The sequence below is a fragment of the Dermochelys coriacea genome, chromosome 21 (genome assembly GCF_009764565.3).
Source record: "Dermochelys coriacea isolate rDerCor1 chromosome 21, rDerCor1.pri.v4, whole genome shotgun sequence".
Classification (NCBI taxonomy): Eukaryota; Metazoa; Chordata; order Testudines; family Dermochelyidae; genus Dermochelys; species Dermochelys coriacea.
The window spans coordinates 1,178,832-1,194,770 of NC_050088.1; the positions used below are offsets into that span (position 1 = coordinate 1,178,832).

A 15,939-nucleotide genomic window follows, 5' to 3' on the forward strand; every position below is an offset into this window, starting at 1 on the left:
ACTCACCTTGGAAGCCCAGTAATCAAAGTGGAGTCTTGTCATGTGCTCTCTGCTGATTTATTCCTCAGTCTCTTCTCTTTTGCTGCACCATGCAGGCAGCTCTTAGCTGTCTACATCAAGAGGTCCTGGGTTTAGTCCCCAGATGACCCACCAGGGGCTTTGTTACACAGACCGACTAAAGAATCCTCTTCTGGGGTTAAAATAAAGGCTTTCCCAGTGACTTCAGATTATTGTGGGCTGAGTTCTATGCCACCAAAGCAGCACTATTGACTTCAGTGAGGTTGCAGGATATCAGGTTAATCACTGCTGTGGTCCATGGCAGCAGCAACCAGAATGTCACAGCTCAAGGGAAATGCCGGCTTCTCCCTTCTCATGTGGCTGTTCACTCATACTCAGAGTGCTAGATTTTTCAGAGGTGCCAAGTGCCTGCAGCTCCCACTGACTGCAGCTGGAAGTGCAGCTGCTCAGGAACTCTGAAAATCAAGCCCAAGGTGCCTCCATGCCAAGGGAGCCCAAAGCCTTTATACATATAGTTACATATGTAGCATGACTGGAATGCAGCCAGCCAGCCACCCAATTTGCTCCTAGCATCATGCACAGCTGTGAAAATTTTGGCCAAGAATACCAGAGCACCTCCCAAAAGTTACACAATACCCTGGGCTTGGACCCATACCATCAGCTCTGAGCTAGCAAGAGCTCGGTTTTTAACATCTAATCCTGTAAGCAGTTTGGGAGAGGCCCCAGCTATGCTTACTAGCAAGGGTGTTTTACTGCTTACTGTTGGGCGTGTAGAACACCGAACTGAGCAATGAACCTTGCTTTGTCAGATAGAAGGTGCAGCTGGAAGCTACAGCTGTCTGAAAAGGGGCAGGGCTCTGCACTTATCCTAGATAGTCTCAGAAATGGCCAAGTGACTAGAGAACAGAAAATTAACCCTTTTATTGATGCATTGCAATTGTTCTACATTTTTACCATATTATGTAGAAAATACTTAAAATACAAGCTACTTTGTAAAACCAAAGACAAACACTGAATCCAAAGATAAACTGTGTTTTCACAATGGACCCTTTTCCCATATAGTTAGTATTAAATTTTTAAATATCTATATTTCTTTTGTTAAAATGATTTTTACATACCCCCTAAGTACATCGGCAATACAAACATAGATCAGTAAATGTCAGAAACTACCTGTATCTAGCGGCTTTAAAAAGGTAGAGCACAACCATAAAAGAAAGTTAAATTTCACACAGTAACTAGCATATCAAATACATTTAATAAAGTAGGAATTCCATTGCAATATCAAGGATTCAAGCAGAAATACTAACATTACATATAATGTACTGCTACATGTAGTGAGATAGATATATTTCAAGCTGAATCTGAAATCACACATTATAATAAAGTTTAGCAACGAACAAACAACCATGTAGACATGCGGCACCATTCATAAGTTTAAATAAAAGAGAAAGCAGGGCTGTGCCAATCCTGTCTTTTAGAAGCAATTTAGTTCCACATACTTTAAAAAAAAATAAATTGTTGAATCAGAGGTAAATTACTGCATCAGTCAACTAGATGTTAAGCAGAAAAGCACTGAAGTTGCTTCTGCAGTAGGGTATCACAGCTGTGAATGCAAGTCAGAGAATAGGAACAACTCAAATTAAACAGTTTATGAATCACAAGAATGAATCTAGATGGGACGAGTTATCTAGAATTCAAAAGGTGAATCCCAAATTCCAGCTAATTGCGCATAGTTTAAAAGGACAAATGTATATTCATAAATAGCATGTCTGGTTACACACTATGCAAACCAGCTGTGACAGTGAGGCCACTCAGTCGTTAATGCTTCACTGGGGCCGCATGGGCTGGAATGCACTGGAAGAAAGGCTGCACCTCCTCAGAATTGACTCTTTAGCGTACACTTGATGGGGCAACACACACACTGTGGGCCACATTTTGATGTTACACCACTGTAAATCCAGTGATGAGATCAGAATCTTGTCCTGTGGGGTTTTTAAATGGTGCGTATCACAATTTAAGTTGTATGTACCCTAGCTGTTAGTATGTGACATCTCATTTATGCAGGTCCCATCTCATCCTCCTTTTTCCAGTGCTGAGGAATGTTTGAATCGGTGGAGGAGATGAGAATGTTCTTAGTAGATAAATTTGGCAGGTTTTTTTTTTTTGTGTGTTTGTTTTTAAACTATGTAAGAGGTGCTGGTTTGTTTAGTTTCTTTTTAAACAAAGGCTTTTCCCCAGTTGATTAGTTCATTTTGTTAGAGGCCTTGGTTATTGTTCTCTTCTTAAGAGCTTCCCAGGAAACACTTTACTCCGTGAAACTGGGTGAAAAGTTTTCATGTAATGTGGATGTTGGAGTTTGTTTGCCTTGTGAAGGAAAGGCACAACTCTGTATCCAAGAGGTATCTGTCTCGAGGGGAAGTACTAAACACAAACCACAATGTGGACAAAATAAGGAAGTGCTTGCCACTAAGTGAGAAACAGTTGGATAATGTTACAGCAACACAGAGCATCGGTACCACCAGTGATGGGAAGTGTTGGGATTGCCCAGTTATCCCCACATTTTGAGGAGTGCTGTGATGGAAAGTATACTAGGCGATGACTTCTGGTTAGTGACGTTGCTAATTGCTCCCATCCAGTTCCAAAGTCCTTACTATGAAAGGGACACCAAACCTCTTACAGCTGTTCAATTTCAGACCAGCCTAAACCTTCCTATCCCAGTAATGTGGAACTTCAGAACTGAATTTCTGCTCCTCTGAACACTGTCATGTCATGCACCAGTCGTAGAACTAGACTATTTTCAACTTGGACAGAACTGGGGTTCAAGGCTGCAAAAACCTGTTATTGCTGCAGCAATACCACTACTCAAGCCAGTTCATTATCCATTTGGCCAAGATGCTTATCTCTGTACTGAAAGTCACGCAATAATTCCTAGTTCGACAGACCCAAGGAAACAAAGTGTAGTTTCAAAACCATGTGGGTTACCCAAATGGAGTATTCCTCTTAACACACTAGTGCTATAGCTAATAAACCTTCCCAACAATTCCACATTAGCAGGTGAAATATAAATTTTTTTAATGGTATGTGCTTTACAACAGGCTCTCTTTGGTATAAACATTCTGTCACTAAGCTAGCAATATTTTACAAGAAACGTCTGCTAGTAACACAGGGGAAGGTAACGTCACACTCTAATCTAATAAAGTGATTGAACATACTTAATCACTTCTGCAATAACAGACTAAATATTCCAATGCATTCCAGCACTACCCTATTCGAAATGCACCGACAGACATCTAAACAGTATATGTGCCATTTCAAGGAAAGCTTAAGGAAACATCGCTTCACTCCAAACAAAAATGTAGCCTTTTATGTTAGCATTAAAACTGAGAACAATGCATCTATGCAACATCCTGCTATTCTTGCTATGATAAGCTTAGTGAATTGCTTCAATTCGATGGGGGCTTGCTGGTCCCTCATAAGGCAAGCTCACTGTAAACTCTATTCACACTACATCATTTAAGGCACTACAATAAGGGGACACATCAAACAACTCTTCATCACACATACCTGTGCAAAACAAATCAGAAGGTATCCTTTTCTCTCATGAGGTTCTACTTTCTCTCTCTCAGTGCTACAGTGATGAGCTCTAATGATTGCATTAATTCACATACATTCTGACGTATCATTTTGGTTTAAATACAAAGGATACATCAATTTCATCCCCAGGAACGTTTAAGATTTAGACAAACACTAAGTACAGAGTTCAAGTATAATCACTACACATTTTGATTACAAAGACAGAACATTTGGGGTTAGCAGGAAGTTTTGCTTGTTATATTTTTTCTTCTAATCAATATGTACATATTTCATTTTATGTAAAATATTAAAACACCACCATTACAAAACTTCTAAAATAGTTTTAAATTCAGTAATAAACTTTAAAATCTGGATTCCCTCCCCCACCCCCAATTCCTACATGCACTTACTGTATGCAAGTCTTAATAAGAGCGCTTTAAAGCTAGTCGCTAGCATACCCAGGAGGAGAGGCTTACCGGAGTATAAAAAGCTGTACATGTCATTATTTCACTGTACTTCAGATTGTTTAGCTCCCTCCTAAATAAATCATGCAAGGAAAAAGATAAAGAAAATAAAATAAAGAAAAGCCCTGTGCTTCTGTGAAAGGAATCCAGCTCCATTATAGGGCCAGTGTCTAATACTCCAAAGAAACCAAACTTAAAAGAGCAACGCAGCACTATCAATTCTCAGCTGAAGAATACAGCATTTTGGCAAAGCAGTCGTTTTATGTTATACAGTGAGATCTTGCATATAACTAAAACTAATTTAAAAGCTTCTGCAATGATAAAAATCCAGCTGCATTATTACTATTCAGACTTTACAAGACAATAAAATGAAGATTTCATGGTTTAAATGAACTTCTGAATATTAGGTTGCTAGTACAAGATAGCTGCCTCTATCAGACCCTTAAACAAAGCAGGAAAGTAAACAAAAAATGTTGACAGTGACAAATAGAGATGTAATTGCTTTTGCAGAAACAGTAATCTACTAGTGAGAAAATTATAGAACAAACTTTAAAATATTAAATTGAAGTTTGAAATCTGCTCTAGCAACTTACTGAAATAAATGTGCATTATATTTTTAGTGGCAATTTGGATTTGTGCAAGCTGCTAAAATATAATCTGCTAATCTGTTTAAATTATAAGAGTTAAAAAAATCAGCATTTGTCTTTAAAGACATCGATTTCCTTTTCTCCTCCGATTACCATAACATCAGAATAGCTTTAAATAAATTGGACTGTGACCTTTTTAAAAGCATCTATAAAAATTAAGTTTAAAATCTTAATCAATGACCCTTGTATTGGTACCAACAGATGCTGCCCAGTTAGCGACTGAATTCCCCAAGCAGAGACATTGTCAAACATGGTACATCCAGACTTAGAGGAGACTACGAGAGTAGAGTCAACACCTGAAAATCTCCTTTGATTCTCCAGGCCTGTAGCAGAACCCAGCTCTCCCCAAAGCGGGCTGCAATTACTGCAAACCCTACCAATCAAGGGCAGCCCCCGAACTACAAGTATGAGTACTGGTTGATCTTTGTTGGGCTCAGCGGGTATCCAGCGTAAATAGCAGATCCTCGGGAAGCACCAATATAGGACTGAGTAGCAAACTGATGTTGGTACTGGGCAGGTGGGACATTTGCAGAAGTCAGCAAGCTGGGCCCGACACTCACTGGTACCTGGTGGACAAGTGTGCTAGGGTGGGCAGCATATGTGGTGTGCCTGGAAGAGCCCTGAGGGGAGAAGAGATGAGCGAGAGAATTTGTAGAGCCCAGTGTTGTAGCAGTGCTCGGAGCATAGGTGTACATGTGGGGCTGGCTGGGAAGATGTGTGCTCGCTGTAGCTGCTGCCAGGTGGGGATGAACTGGGCTGCCATGCTGGAACGTGTAGGGAGCCTGAGAAATAGCTGATGGAAGGGGAGCCACATATGCTTGCTGCCTGCGTGGAGCCGGATTTCCGCTTCTCTCCTGCGAGGCCAACACTGGTGTCGGCTGGTTCTGCAAAGGAGAAAAAACAGTGAAGTGAGTGGGCACACCCAATGTGACGCCTGCTGGTGGGGGAGGAAAGCCAGCTATTGGCAGGCCCTGCACTGGGGACATTCAAGCACTCATGAAGCAGGGCTCATAATGCTCTGCCACAGGCGCCAGGAGACTGGCAGCCTGAGGAAGGGCAGTTCTCGCTGACTACAGAGATAAGTGGGACAGTTACCAGGGGCAGAGGTGGAACCGCAGCCCTTCTGGTGCCGTGGCCAAAACTTCCATCTGGCTGTGCCTGGGCAGGTGCTGAGCACACCGCAGGAAGGCTGCTATAGTTCTGGATCCCACAGGCAGGGCTGGTTGCACAGCAGCCACCTTTGGTGCAGCTGACGAAGGCAGAGTGGAGGCTACGTATACATGGGGCCAGAGATGCCTGGCTGGAGGTGCCTGGTACTGACCTGTTCAGACAATCTGAGCTTAAATCAAACAAGAGCTAGAGGCATCAGCTGAAGTGAGGCCAGGCTCAGGGCCCAGAAGGGAATGTGCATATAGCTCATCAGGGCCATCTCTGGGCTGGCACCTGGTGAGATCTGCGGGGGGGTGGGGTGAGAGGCACAGAGGAGTCCTCCCTCCAGAGGCTAAGCCAGTCCACCTGTGGCCCTAGTACCTCCAGCATGGCAAGGTACGATCTGTGCAATGCTTGGCCCCCTTCCCTGACACAGGAGAGAGTACAGGTTTTATGCCATACTCAACCGTCAAGGACTGAACCAGAATCAGCTACTTAACGCCAACAATGAGGAAGCAGCTATGGCCCTTCTGACACTGGTAACCAGCCCTCTTCCCCTCCCCATAACACAGGGTCCAGTATGACAATGTCCTGTTTGGTATTAACAAGCCTCAGGGACATTCAGAAGCCAGTAGAAGACAAAGCAAGAGCCACATCCTTGCTTACCTGGCTAAGGTTGAGTGGCTGCACGCCACCAGTCACCATGCGAGGTGGCCGGTAGCCGGTTGGTGTAATACAGCATCCCGATGATTGCCCAGTCACCGATGCCACTGGTTTGGTCTTGCTGACACTACTCAGAATGCCTGAAAAATATGAGCAGGTTAGTCCATTCTTCTCCATCTCATTCCAGGACCTCACCAGCTTGCGTACTATCAGCAATGAAGGGGCCCTTCCCTCGCAGGGTTATTTCTCTAGTTACAGTGTCACACTTGGATGAATCAATAACATGCCACATTTCCCAGAGATCCGAGTAACATGCTGCAATCGGCTGCTGCCACCAATAACCCAATGGAAATCCTTTTATACTCAGTGAAACTTAATACGGACCCAGATTTCTAGAATCTGAGGGCAGCAGCTACAAGCCAGCACAGAACACTAGCTGCCCACACCTAGTCCTGGCTATTCTGACAAAGGAGACGGTGCTGTCAGAACCAAGCATAGATTCAAGGAGTGGGCTGGAAGGTCCTGTCTTTGTCAGAGTGGGCACCTACCTGAGGCTTGCGTGGCGACAATGCAGTCGGCCAGTTGTGTCTTCAGAGGTGGGACGATGATGGTGCGGGAGCTGGAGCTGTTGGCTGCTCCCTTGGCAGGCAGCTCCAGCGCTCCTCCAGCACTCCTGACAGCAGAGAGCGGATCGCTGGAATAGGGGCTATTGAGGGAGGAGTCCGAGTCTGGGGAGTCATTCACAGTAACATAGCTGATGACATTGGATCTCTGCTTCATGCTCAAGCTAGGGGAGAAAACACACCGTACTCATTTACCCTGGAGTGCCCACAGGAAGCATCCTTGGCCCTACCATGGCACTCTCCCCTTATCCAGAGCTTTATGGTAATTCAAGTTAGTGGAAAAGCCAAATTGCACAGCAGCTTGATGGGATGTTCCATGCCTCACATCAGAGATTTCTCCACACAGATTTCTTAGCCCAGCCTGACAAACCCCTCTGCATGAGTTTTTCTTTTCTAGCCTGGCACTATTCTCCTCCATTCAGCAGCCTCTTGGGGACAAGGCTGGTCGTGGGAGTGCGCAGGCTGGGCCTAAGCACAGGGCGAAATGCTATGAGCTCTAAAGCCAGACTTTCTACCTTGCAGGCTTGTATTTGCTGTCCTCCTCTTCATCGGTATCGCTGCGGATGGTGATGACGCTGACGGGTGGGCTAGGCGTGTCTGGGATTACGATGGGCTGGTGCTGCTCCTGCACTGGAATGAGCGCGTTGGAGGAGGAGGCAGCACGAAGGGGGCTGCTCCCGATCAACGAGTAGACTTGGGAAGGCACGGCCTCCAGTGCAGTGGTGGGCCTGCAGGAAGCAACAGGGCAAGACAAGGAGATTGTTCAGTGGCCAAACCATGCTGCCCACCTAGAGACAGACAGACAGACAGCCAGAGCTCACCATGGCCTGGGGCCAGCAGGAAAAGAAAAGCCCCAGAGCTGACATCCTGATAGAACTCAACACCCATCAGGTCAGGAGAGAGCCAGGAAATGTCCCAGCGCACAGTGACGCAGGGTTAAATGGGTGGAATTCCCCTCAGTGCAGGAGGATCCCCTCTGGTCCTCCATTGTTCAGAGCCCAGATTGCGTACTACGTAATACCTCGAGGCCCTGACAAGGGCAGGGCCCCATTCTCCCAGCAATGCACACACCCGGGGATAGTCCCTGCCCTCCCATTGCAGTGAAGATTGCCTGAGGAAGGAGTTCAGCATTCAGCACTTAGCTGGCAGCTCACTAAAAACAGTTACAGACAGGGCCCCTGTGTGAGCAAGATGGTAGCACCCCAGGATCTGCGCATCCTGCAGCAGCACCTTCTGCACATCTCCCCCCAGTGTGTCAAAGGGTCAGCAGGGAGGACTCCTTACTTCGCTGTGCTCTGTGCTGGCTGTTTGTTCTTCTTTGCCGCAAGGCCGCTGCTCTGCTGCTGCCTGACAACGTGAGCAACTCCAACATTCAGAGGCTGCGCAGTAGCTAGAGTCACGTGGTTGGTCAGTAAGGAGGGCTGCTGCATGATGGTGCTGTACTGGTTTCCATGGGAATGTGCATTCCTAAGGGAGAGAGAGACCCAAACGCTCACTGGGCTGCAGGCACCACGGGAGTGCATAGTGCAGGGCAGGAATGTGGGGAGTGGCACCCACACACAGGTCTGTGGGTTTGCACTGACTCACGTTCCCACTGGATCATCTAGGCTGGAAGTGGCTCTCTAACACACTGGTTCAAGCACTGTGACATTTCAGATGTAGGCTGCACATTTCAATGGTACTAGTACTAGTCCTGACAATGGTGGCACTGGCGTAGGTGACATGGAAGCTGTTAATGACAGAAACACTTACCTGCTACAAATTATGCCATCATGTCACTGGGCTCAGAAGCACCTCTGTGTTAACACAGACCCTTACCTCCAGTCAGCTAACTGCTGGTTGCTTCCAATTGTCTCTGGAATCACAGCTGTGGGCTGAACAGAATTGTGCAGTGCAACCCCTGGAAGTTGCTGCCAGGTGGAAGGTAGCAGGATCTGTTGGGTCCCTCCAGGCCAGGCCTGCTGCAAAACAACAAACAGAAAGAGGGACTCGCTAAGCTTTAGCTTCCAAGAGTAGGGACAAAGACTCTTCCAAACAACAGAATCAGCTGTGCAGATTGTTAACTTGCAGAGATAAAGGTATACGATTGCACTTCCTCCCATGGCCTCACTACAGGAAGAGAACAAGAAAACCAGAGAAACAAATTTCCTCAGCCAGTTTGTCCACCTTTTCTATCACAAACCGTCACCTGGGGAAGAGGATGGTGTTTAGACTGTACTGCAGAAAGAATGCCAGGAAGTGGGTAGACTACATCCACCGGGATACTAGGGGCCATTTCTGCTGAGCACCTAAGAGATCATTACTAGAGAACAAGTGCATCTGGGATGGTTCTGAGAACAATAAAATGAAAGGATCTTCAATGAAGTAATTCATTTGGGAGCCATTTAGCCATTCAGCAGCTGTTTCACAAAACATCTTGTTTATAGTGCTCAAACTGAGGGGAAGCAAAGGCAGCAGAAACCTCTCTGTTCCTCCCCAATCTCTTCTCCAGCAGTGGAGAGAGGAAATGGGGTAATGGCAGAAATGCCAATATCCCCTGATTCAAACACTTGTTACTGAAGTGGGCTGGATTTTCAATACGTTTTCATAGTTTACAAAAAGATTCAAACCGACTGAGGAAATGGAGCAAAATGCAGGTTTCAGTAGTCTAGATAAGTGGAGTCCAACATTGGCTTTTTGCAAATGAGTTCATCTTGCTCACATGACCCAGAAATAAAAATCTAGTTACAAATATGGACTTTCTACCACTTGGATTGAGTTGCTGATGGAAATAAAACAGTCCCAATATATTAAAAAAAAAAAAAAAAAAAAAAAAAAGAAAGCATCTCTTGCTGCGTCTGTCACATGTGAGATTCTCAAATTCTACCCACTTTCAGCTCATGGGGATACTGGCTTTTCAGTCTAAATTGGTAACATGCTTCTGCAGTACAGTAGCTCTATGATGTAGAACACATATGGTCCTATTTCTTGCAGTTTAAACTGCAAAACCACAAACATGCTATTTTAAACAAAATATTTCTGCAAGTAACAGATCCACTTATTACAAATACTGGTTCCAACAAGAAGCCTTCAAGCAGATAACTGCTAACACCTCTGCCAACATAAGCAGAATAATTAAAAAAAAAAAAAAAAAGAGAAATATGTTAAAAGTCACACCATGCGTCTTTCCAAAAGCCAACACCTGCACAAGACAAAGCAGAGAGTTTAATACAGAGCGAAATCTAACTTCCCAAGGGGAGGCAGAAATCAGGCCTTCCAAACGACGAACTGTTTTGACAGAGGAAGGACAAAAATAGGCAAAGCTTAGCAAATGGCTATTGCAAACGTAAGTTAAGAAGCAAAGAGAGAAGTGTTGGAAGCACTAAAGGTGAGCAATTTGGGCTAAAGGCTCCAGGAAACCAAATGGAAATTCTGGAGAAGATTTAGAATCCAGGCTATTAGTTTGAAGACAGATGGCTCTGGTCTCCTCCTGAGGTACAGGGAAGTGAAGCGCCAAGTCCACTGCACACACATAGAAGAGCAGATCTAATTGGCCTGTTAGCTCAGAAACCCAAATGCACTTTGAAAGTGTCAACAGTCACTTAATGGTGCCCATGCTCTGCTACATCCACTCCTTCCATTTTCAATGGCAACCCTTCAGCAAGAAGAATTGGAAAAGAGGTGGAAGAGAAGATCCTTTGGGTCCTTTCTGAACAAACCACTGAGATCCACCAGAACACACTTGCCTGCCTTTTCATCCTCAAAAAAGGTGAGCATTTAATGTTGTGGCTAGTAGCAGACACTCAAATGGCCAAGCTTAAGTCACTAGTCACAGTAAGGCCAGAGCTCCGGCTTGAGCAAATGCCACCCCAAAACGAGTCTTCAGCTTGGGTGAAAAAAATGCTAATAAGTTACTGCCACAAAAAGACAAAATGGTTTATGTAAGAAATGGAGTGCACTTTGAAAGACATGTGAAGACAGAAGGACTTAAAGTGCATTGTAATGTTTCCATATGCTTCACTGATCTGATTCTGGGGTTTTAAAATGACTGGCTTGTGACATCTGCAGGGTCAATTCTGATGCAGATACCAGACAAATTCAGAGGGCAACAATTTTGAAAGCACAGATTTTAAAACCGGGTGCACCCCCTCTCACAGCTCCTGTCAGTTGGACATTTAGCTTAATCAGAACTAGCCTGAGAAACTGCTGCCATCTAAAACTATAGATCTCACCTTTAATTTCAACCACAAAATGTAATAAGAACAAAAAGCATCTGTGGGGAGCATCTTTCTTTGGATGATGCAAGCTGCCAGTGATTGGTTATAGATAATGAAAGGTCAAAGAATTATTGTCAATATTCAGTGAAGGTTAAGGTTTCTTGATTGCTAAAGCAATAAATTAAAAAGCACTTGCTATTATTATTAGATGTTTTAACCTGAGCTTAAGCACCTGAAACAGTTCTACATTCAAAGAAGCTTTAAAACAAAAAAAATACAGCTAACTTGCCAACTGGTTCAAATTCTGGCCATCCAGGTACCTGTAGCAGAGTCAACCTAAAGGCCTTTTCCTTTGTTTTCAGCAATTAAAAGGTAAAGTAGGACAGTAAGCAAAAGACAAATAGGATTACAGCTCTTCTGAGCTTAGGAGAAGAGCTTTATAATACTAGACTAGTAAAGCGCAACAGTCAATGGATCTGGATTCTTTAGAGCCACGCTAAACATCAGAGTCAGACAGTGCGTCAGCAATGTTGGGGAGGAAAACAACAAGACATTAAGATGTAGCAAGAACACAGCCACAAGATGGCACATGCTTCCATGCCCTCTGCAAGTCTAAGTTAAAACAAAAACTCCGTTAGTGAACACAATCAAGGGAGGCAATTACCAGTACTGCAGCCGTCTGTTCTACTAGCGCTGGCCGGCCGGCTGCGCAGTTCAGAGTAAAGGGCACCGCATACTGCGGCGTGATGGTGGCTACTTGAGGATGAAGAGTTGCTACCATTAGTGGTGTACAGCTTCCCTGAAACGTAGATTAGGCAGTGAGTGAAACACACGTCCTGAGGCAAGTTAACTGGGTTCAGCAATAGGGCCAGAAAGGCTCTCAACCTATTGGTACTAACAACGCTCTTCAATGTCTCACAGCAATGAAGTGTATGTATTCAAAACACTACTCCCTCTGATCCTCCAGGTGGGCTAATGTGACCAACTGGCAAACGTTCCTGAGGGGAACGCGAGGGACACAGGAACCAGCTTCACAAAAGTGGTTCAAACTTTATACTGCCTTATTCTGGGTGGATCCTAGATGTGTGTATTCCAAGCCATCTCTTGTATATGCTGTATTGGGCCATAATGATATATGCTGCACCACTGATGTAATACATCATGTATAATCATACACAGGCTATTTCATGTTCAGTATTCTTGGGAAAGGATGAACTAAGGAACTTTAATAATCTTAAAGTCACCAGGATCTTTAGATTACTAAAAATTAACATCTATCATGGAGAGGTTGCCAAGAAACAAACCTAATCCATAAAATCATTTTATCTGAAGAGTTTTTTTTTTTTTTTAACTGGAGTTTGGTACTTTATCATGAAGAGAAGCAGGAATGGTCTGCTTCGTGAGGACTTCCTTTAAGATTATTCTGTTCATTGAATACTGTGACCTGTGCAATTATACTAAGCCAAAAGCATGCATCATCAAATGCTACCTCAATTATTTGAATTGAACAAATAAATTGCAACTTATCTCCTAAAACTGCTCCTGTATGCCTAGACCAGTCACTGGTCCCAGATTTCTTGGGGGGTTACAATGAAGAGTATACACATTATTTCCCTATGCAACTGTCAGCAGAAACTGTGAAACTATGCAAACTAGTAAAATTATAGCATTATCCATAAAGATGATGGATTCTGGTGCTTATTACTGTGTAGCCTTTGTATTAAAACAGTGCTTTGTTGGAAATAGAAATAGTTTTATTTTTATGGCAGAAGACAAGAGTTTAAAGTTTTTGTAAAATGACAGACTATACATTTCAAAGTTAATCAAATTCTGATAACACATCTGGAAATAAATACTATCAGTGAAACACATCCACGCATGTCAAGGATGCAATTATTAAAAAAAAAATTAACTGAATTAAAGATGGGAATCTACAACATCAATAATTCAAATCTTTAGTTTTGTTTTCTGGGATCTCATTTTTCACATGGTAAATAGTGCATAGAAACCAATTAATTTCCTATGGAATTTGCTGTCTGGTTTTTAAGCAGATGTACCTTCCTACATAAGGCAGGCTCTCTGTTCAGACTAGAACTGAATGTTTTGAACAGCAGTCCCATCCAGAGGAAGACAGAAGTCTCAGGACACTAAATATTTACCCCATTATGGAAGGCCAAACCCCACAGTCAGTGATCATAAAGAAATACAAACTACTCTCTTGGTTTTGTAATTGTACTCCGCCTGCAGATTCGTAGGGCACGTCAATTTTTTATGCAAATATCAGATTCTAAAAGGGACTTATGGACTCCACTAACAGTCCCTCCTGGCTAGCACTTGGCACAGAATTGTGAAGTGTCAAAGTAAAAAATAAGGTTCAGACTTACAATATCCCAGTAGAACCAGGTAGACTCGAGCTTGATATGAACCTATATATCACTGGGGTCCAGGTCCCCAACTCCTGTTTCATTCTGAGATTTGTTAATAACAAAGATGATCCCCCCTCCCCCCACGTCCCCAACAAGACATGGCTGCCATTCCAATGAGAGAACAAAGCTGACTGTCCTTTGCACTAGGTGGAATTCCAGTTACCCCTGTTCTTACCTGTGTGAGAACTCCTGACTGGATCTGCAGCGGCTGTGCTGTTGGTGCTTGTGGTACAATCGGAACGGCATTCTCCATCCGTACTGGGAACCCAGAATGCTTTGCGGTAGCCTGAAGTCCGGCTGTTCGGAAAAGGAAGAAGCCATCATTAAGCTCATTTCTTTATTATTCAAATTTTTTTCAGACTAATTCCTGCCAACCAAATCAAGTTGAACAGAAGACAGCATCACGGTCACAGCCTCAGCCATCAGGGCAAGGGGAGCCCTTCCCACAGGGGCACAGAAATCGTGCACCTCAAGCTAGAGAGAGGGGCTCCCTTTGTCCAGCAGCAACCTGCTCTCCACTGCGAATGACAAGATCAGGGTATTCATACCCACACATGGCCACTTGCGCCTTCTGTAAGACTTTGCTGGGAATTAGTGCTGGTAACAGAGTTGTGCTTTCTGTCTTGATTTTTGCAACACGGACACCTGTTCAGCGAGAACTGGTCTGAGACTATTGCTACATATTTAATTTAGGTCACCGAACAGCCATGAGATAGGAACACTTTCAGACTCTCCTGGTGAGGGCAGAACTTGAATCCAACCACCACCCAGTTTAAGGCCATACTTAAATGGAAACAGATAAACAAGAATATTTTCTAGAGTTCTGAAGTCTTTATGTACTGTACTTGGGAACACACCCCCTCCAGTCACCCATTAAAAAATTTTAAAAATCACTCCCAACGTATAGGAAACACTACTGGAAACACTTTCTAAACAACTGAAGTCACAACTAAGCCAAACCATACATCTACTAGTGTCTGCAAGGTGCTGCCTCCTCCCAGAGAAGAGAAATTCTTTTCTGGGGCACATGGGGAAATGATCCAGTGCCACTGGGTCATGATGCCCTTCCCTTCACGTTCCCTTCTATTTCCTTTTTACAATAACTGAAATCCTTGCATGCATAAAAATACCTTGTCCACACTGAGTTTTGTTCCCTGTCTGCTCTTTGAAAGGTCCATCTACTCCCACAAAAGTGGAACCTATAGTTCAGCCCCACTGGTGGTACTCCACCATTACAACTCTCATTTTCGAGAGTCTAAACAAGGCTTACCTTTACAAATAGTACTTAAATGGAATGTTTCAGATCAGTTTGGCACCTACATTCTCCCTCAAAAGACCTTGGCTTGCCTTCACTGTCTGTGGACTTCATAGCCTTCGGAAGCATTTGGCACTAGATGGACAGGTGTGTAGCTGGAGTTATCAGACACAACCCACCAATAAAGCCCGGGCTAATGAACAATTATGGTCTCTACAAGCCCCTAAAATTCTCAAGATAGCACTGGAGAATTCTCTAAAGCTTAGGTCCATTCAAGCCTGCAGTCTTGTCATCTGCATACAAGCCAGCCAAATGCAATCCCCTCAATCATATCTGGAGGGGAACATAGTCAAACACTTATAACATTACCATGCTACCTAAAAACAAGTACAACCCGCATACTGCGGCCATTGTGCCCTGCACTTGTTCTATCAAGATTTTTTGCTTCACTCAACCTACCATATTAGCGCAAGCCAGATACAAATGGAGAAGCTTTCACAATCAGCAGCTGCATGTCTTACTCTGTGTAGCTGTATCTGTTTGCAACTGGCACTCTTACTTCTTGCCACCAAGCTGCACAATTGTATTAACACTTGTGAACTGAGATTCCAAGAGTGCATATTCATTCTAGAAATTTAAGGAAATCACTGATCAGGATGAAAATTTTAGTTGCTATAGCACCTTTGCATATTCCAAGCTTTTTCTAATCCTTGAGTGTCTCTCCAAATGCTCTTGGTGCCAAGAAACCAAAGCCCAGAAATAAATATCTGCTCCATTATGAAAATTAACCTGGTTATAGCCCCCGCAATAACAGATTCACGGACAAGATTCAGGAGGGATTTCTATTCTAGGCCTGACTTTCAGACACTTAAACCTCTAGAAAAATCCCCTTTTCATCAAAACTTTTTCATTCTGGTTCTTAATG

The 15,939-nt window shown here is 43.8% G+C and overlaps 1 protein-coding gene across 3 annotated transcripts in view; it reads right to left on the reverse strand.

Moving 5' to 3' along the window:
- Window positions 1–915: 915 nt before the first annotated feature.
- HIPK1 (homeodomain interacting protein kinase 1) overlaps window positions 916–15,939 on the reverse strand; it is a 37,612-nt gene continuing 22,588 nt past the window's right edge. For 2 of the 3 annotated variants that reach the window (XM_043500317.1, XM_043500316.1), the window contains exons 9-16: window positions 13,935–14,056; window positions 11,998–12,132; window positions 8,956–9,098; window positions 8,422–8,604; window positions 7,653–7,865; window positions 7,063–7,301; window positions 6,518–6,654; window positions 916–5,586 (exon numbers count right to left, since the gene is read on the reverse strand). In XM_043500317.1, coding sequence (XP_043356252.1) covers window positions 5,101–5,586; window positions 6,518–6,654; window positions 7,063–7,301; window positions 7,653–7,865; window positions 8,422–8,604; window positions 8,956–9,098; window positions 11,998–12,132; window positions 13,935–14,056 — 1,658 coding nt within the window. In that variant the 3' untranslated portion in view covers window positions 916–5,100. The remainder of the gene's footprint in view (window positions 5,587–6,517; window positions 6,655–7,062; window positions 7,302–7,652; window positions 7,866–8,421; window positions 8,605–8,955; window positions 9,099–11,997; window positions 12,133–13,934; window positions 14,057–15,939) is intronic. The other variant, XM_038380061.2, reaches the window with a different exon arrangement.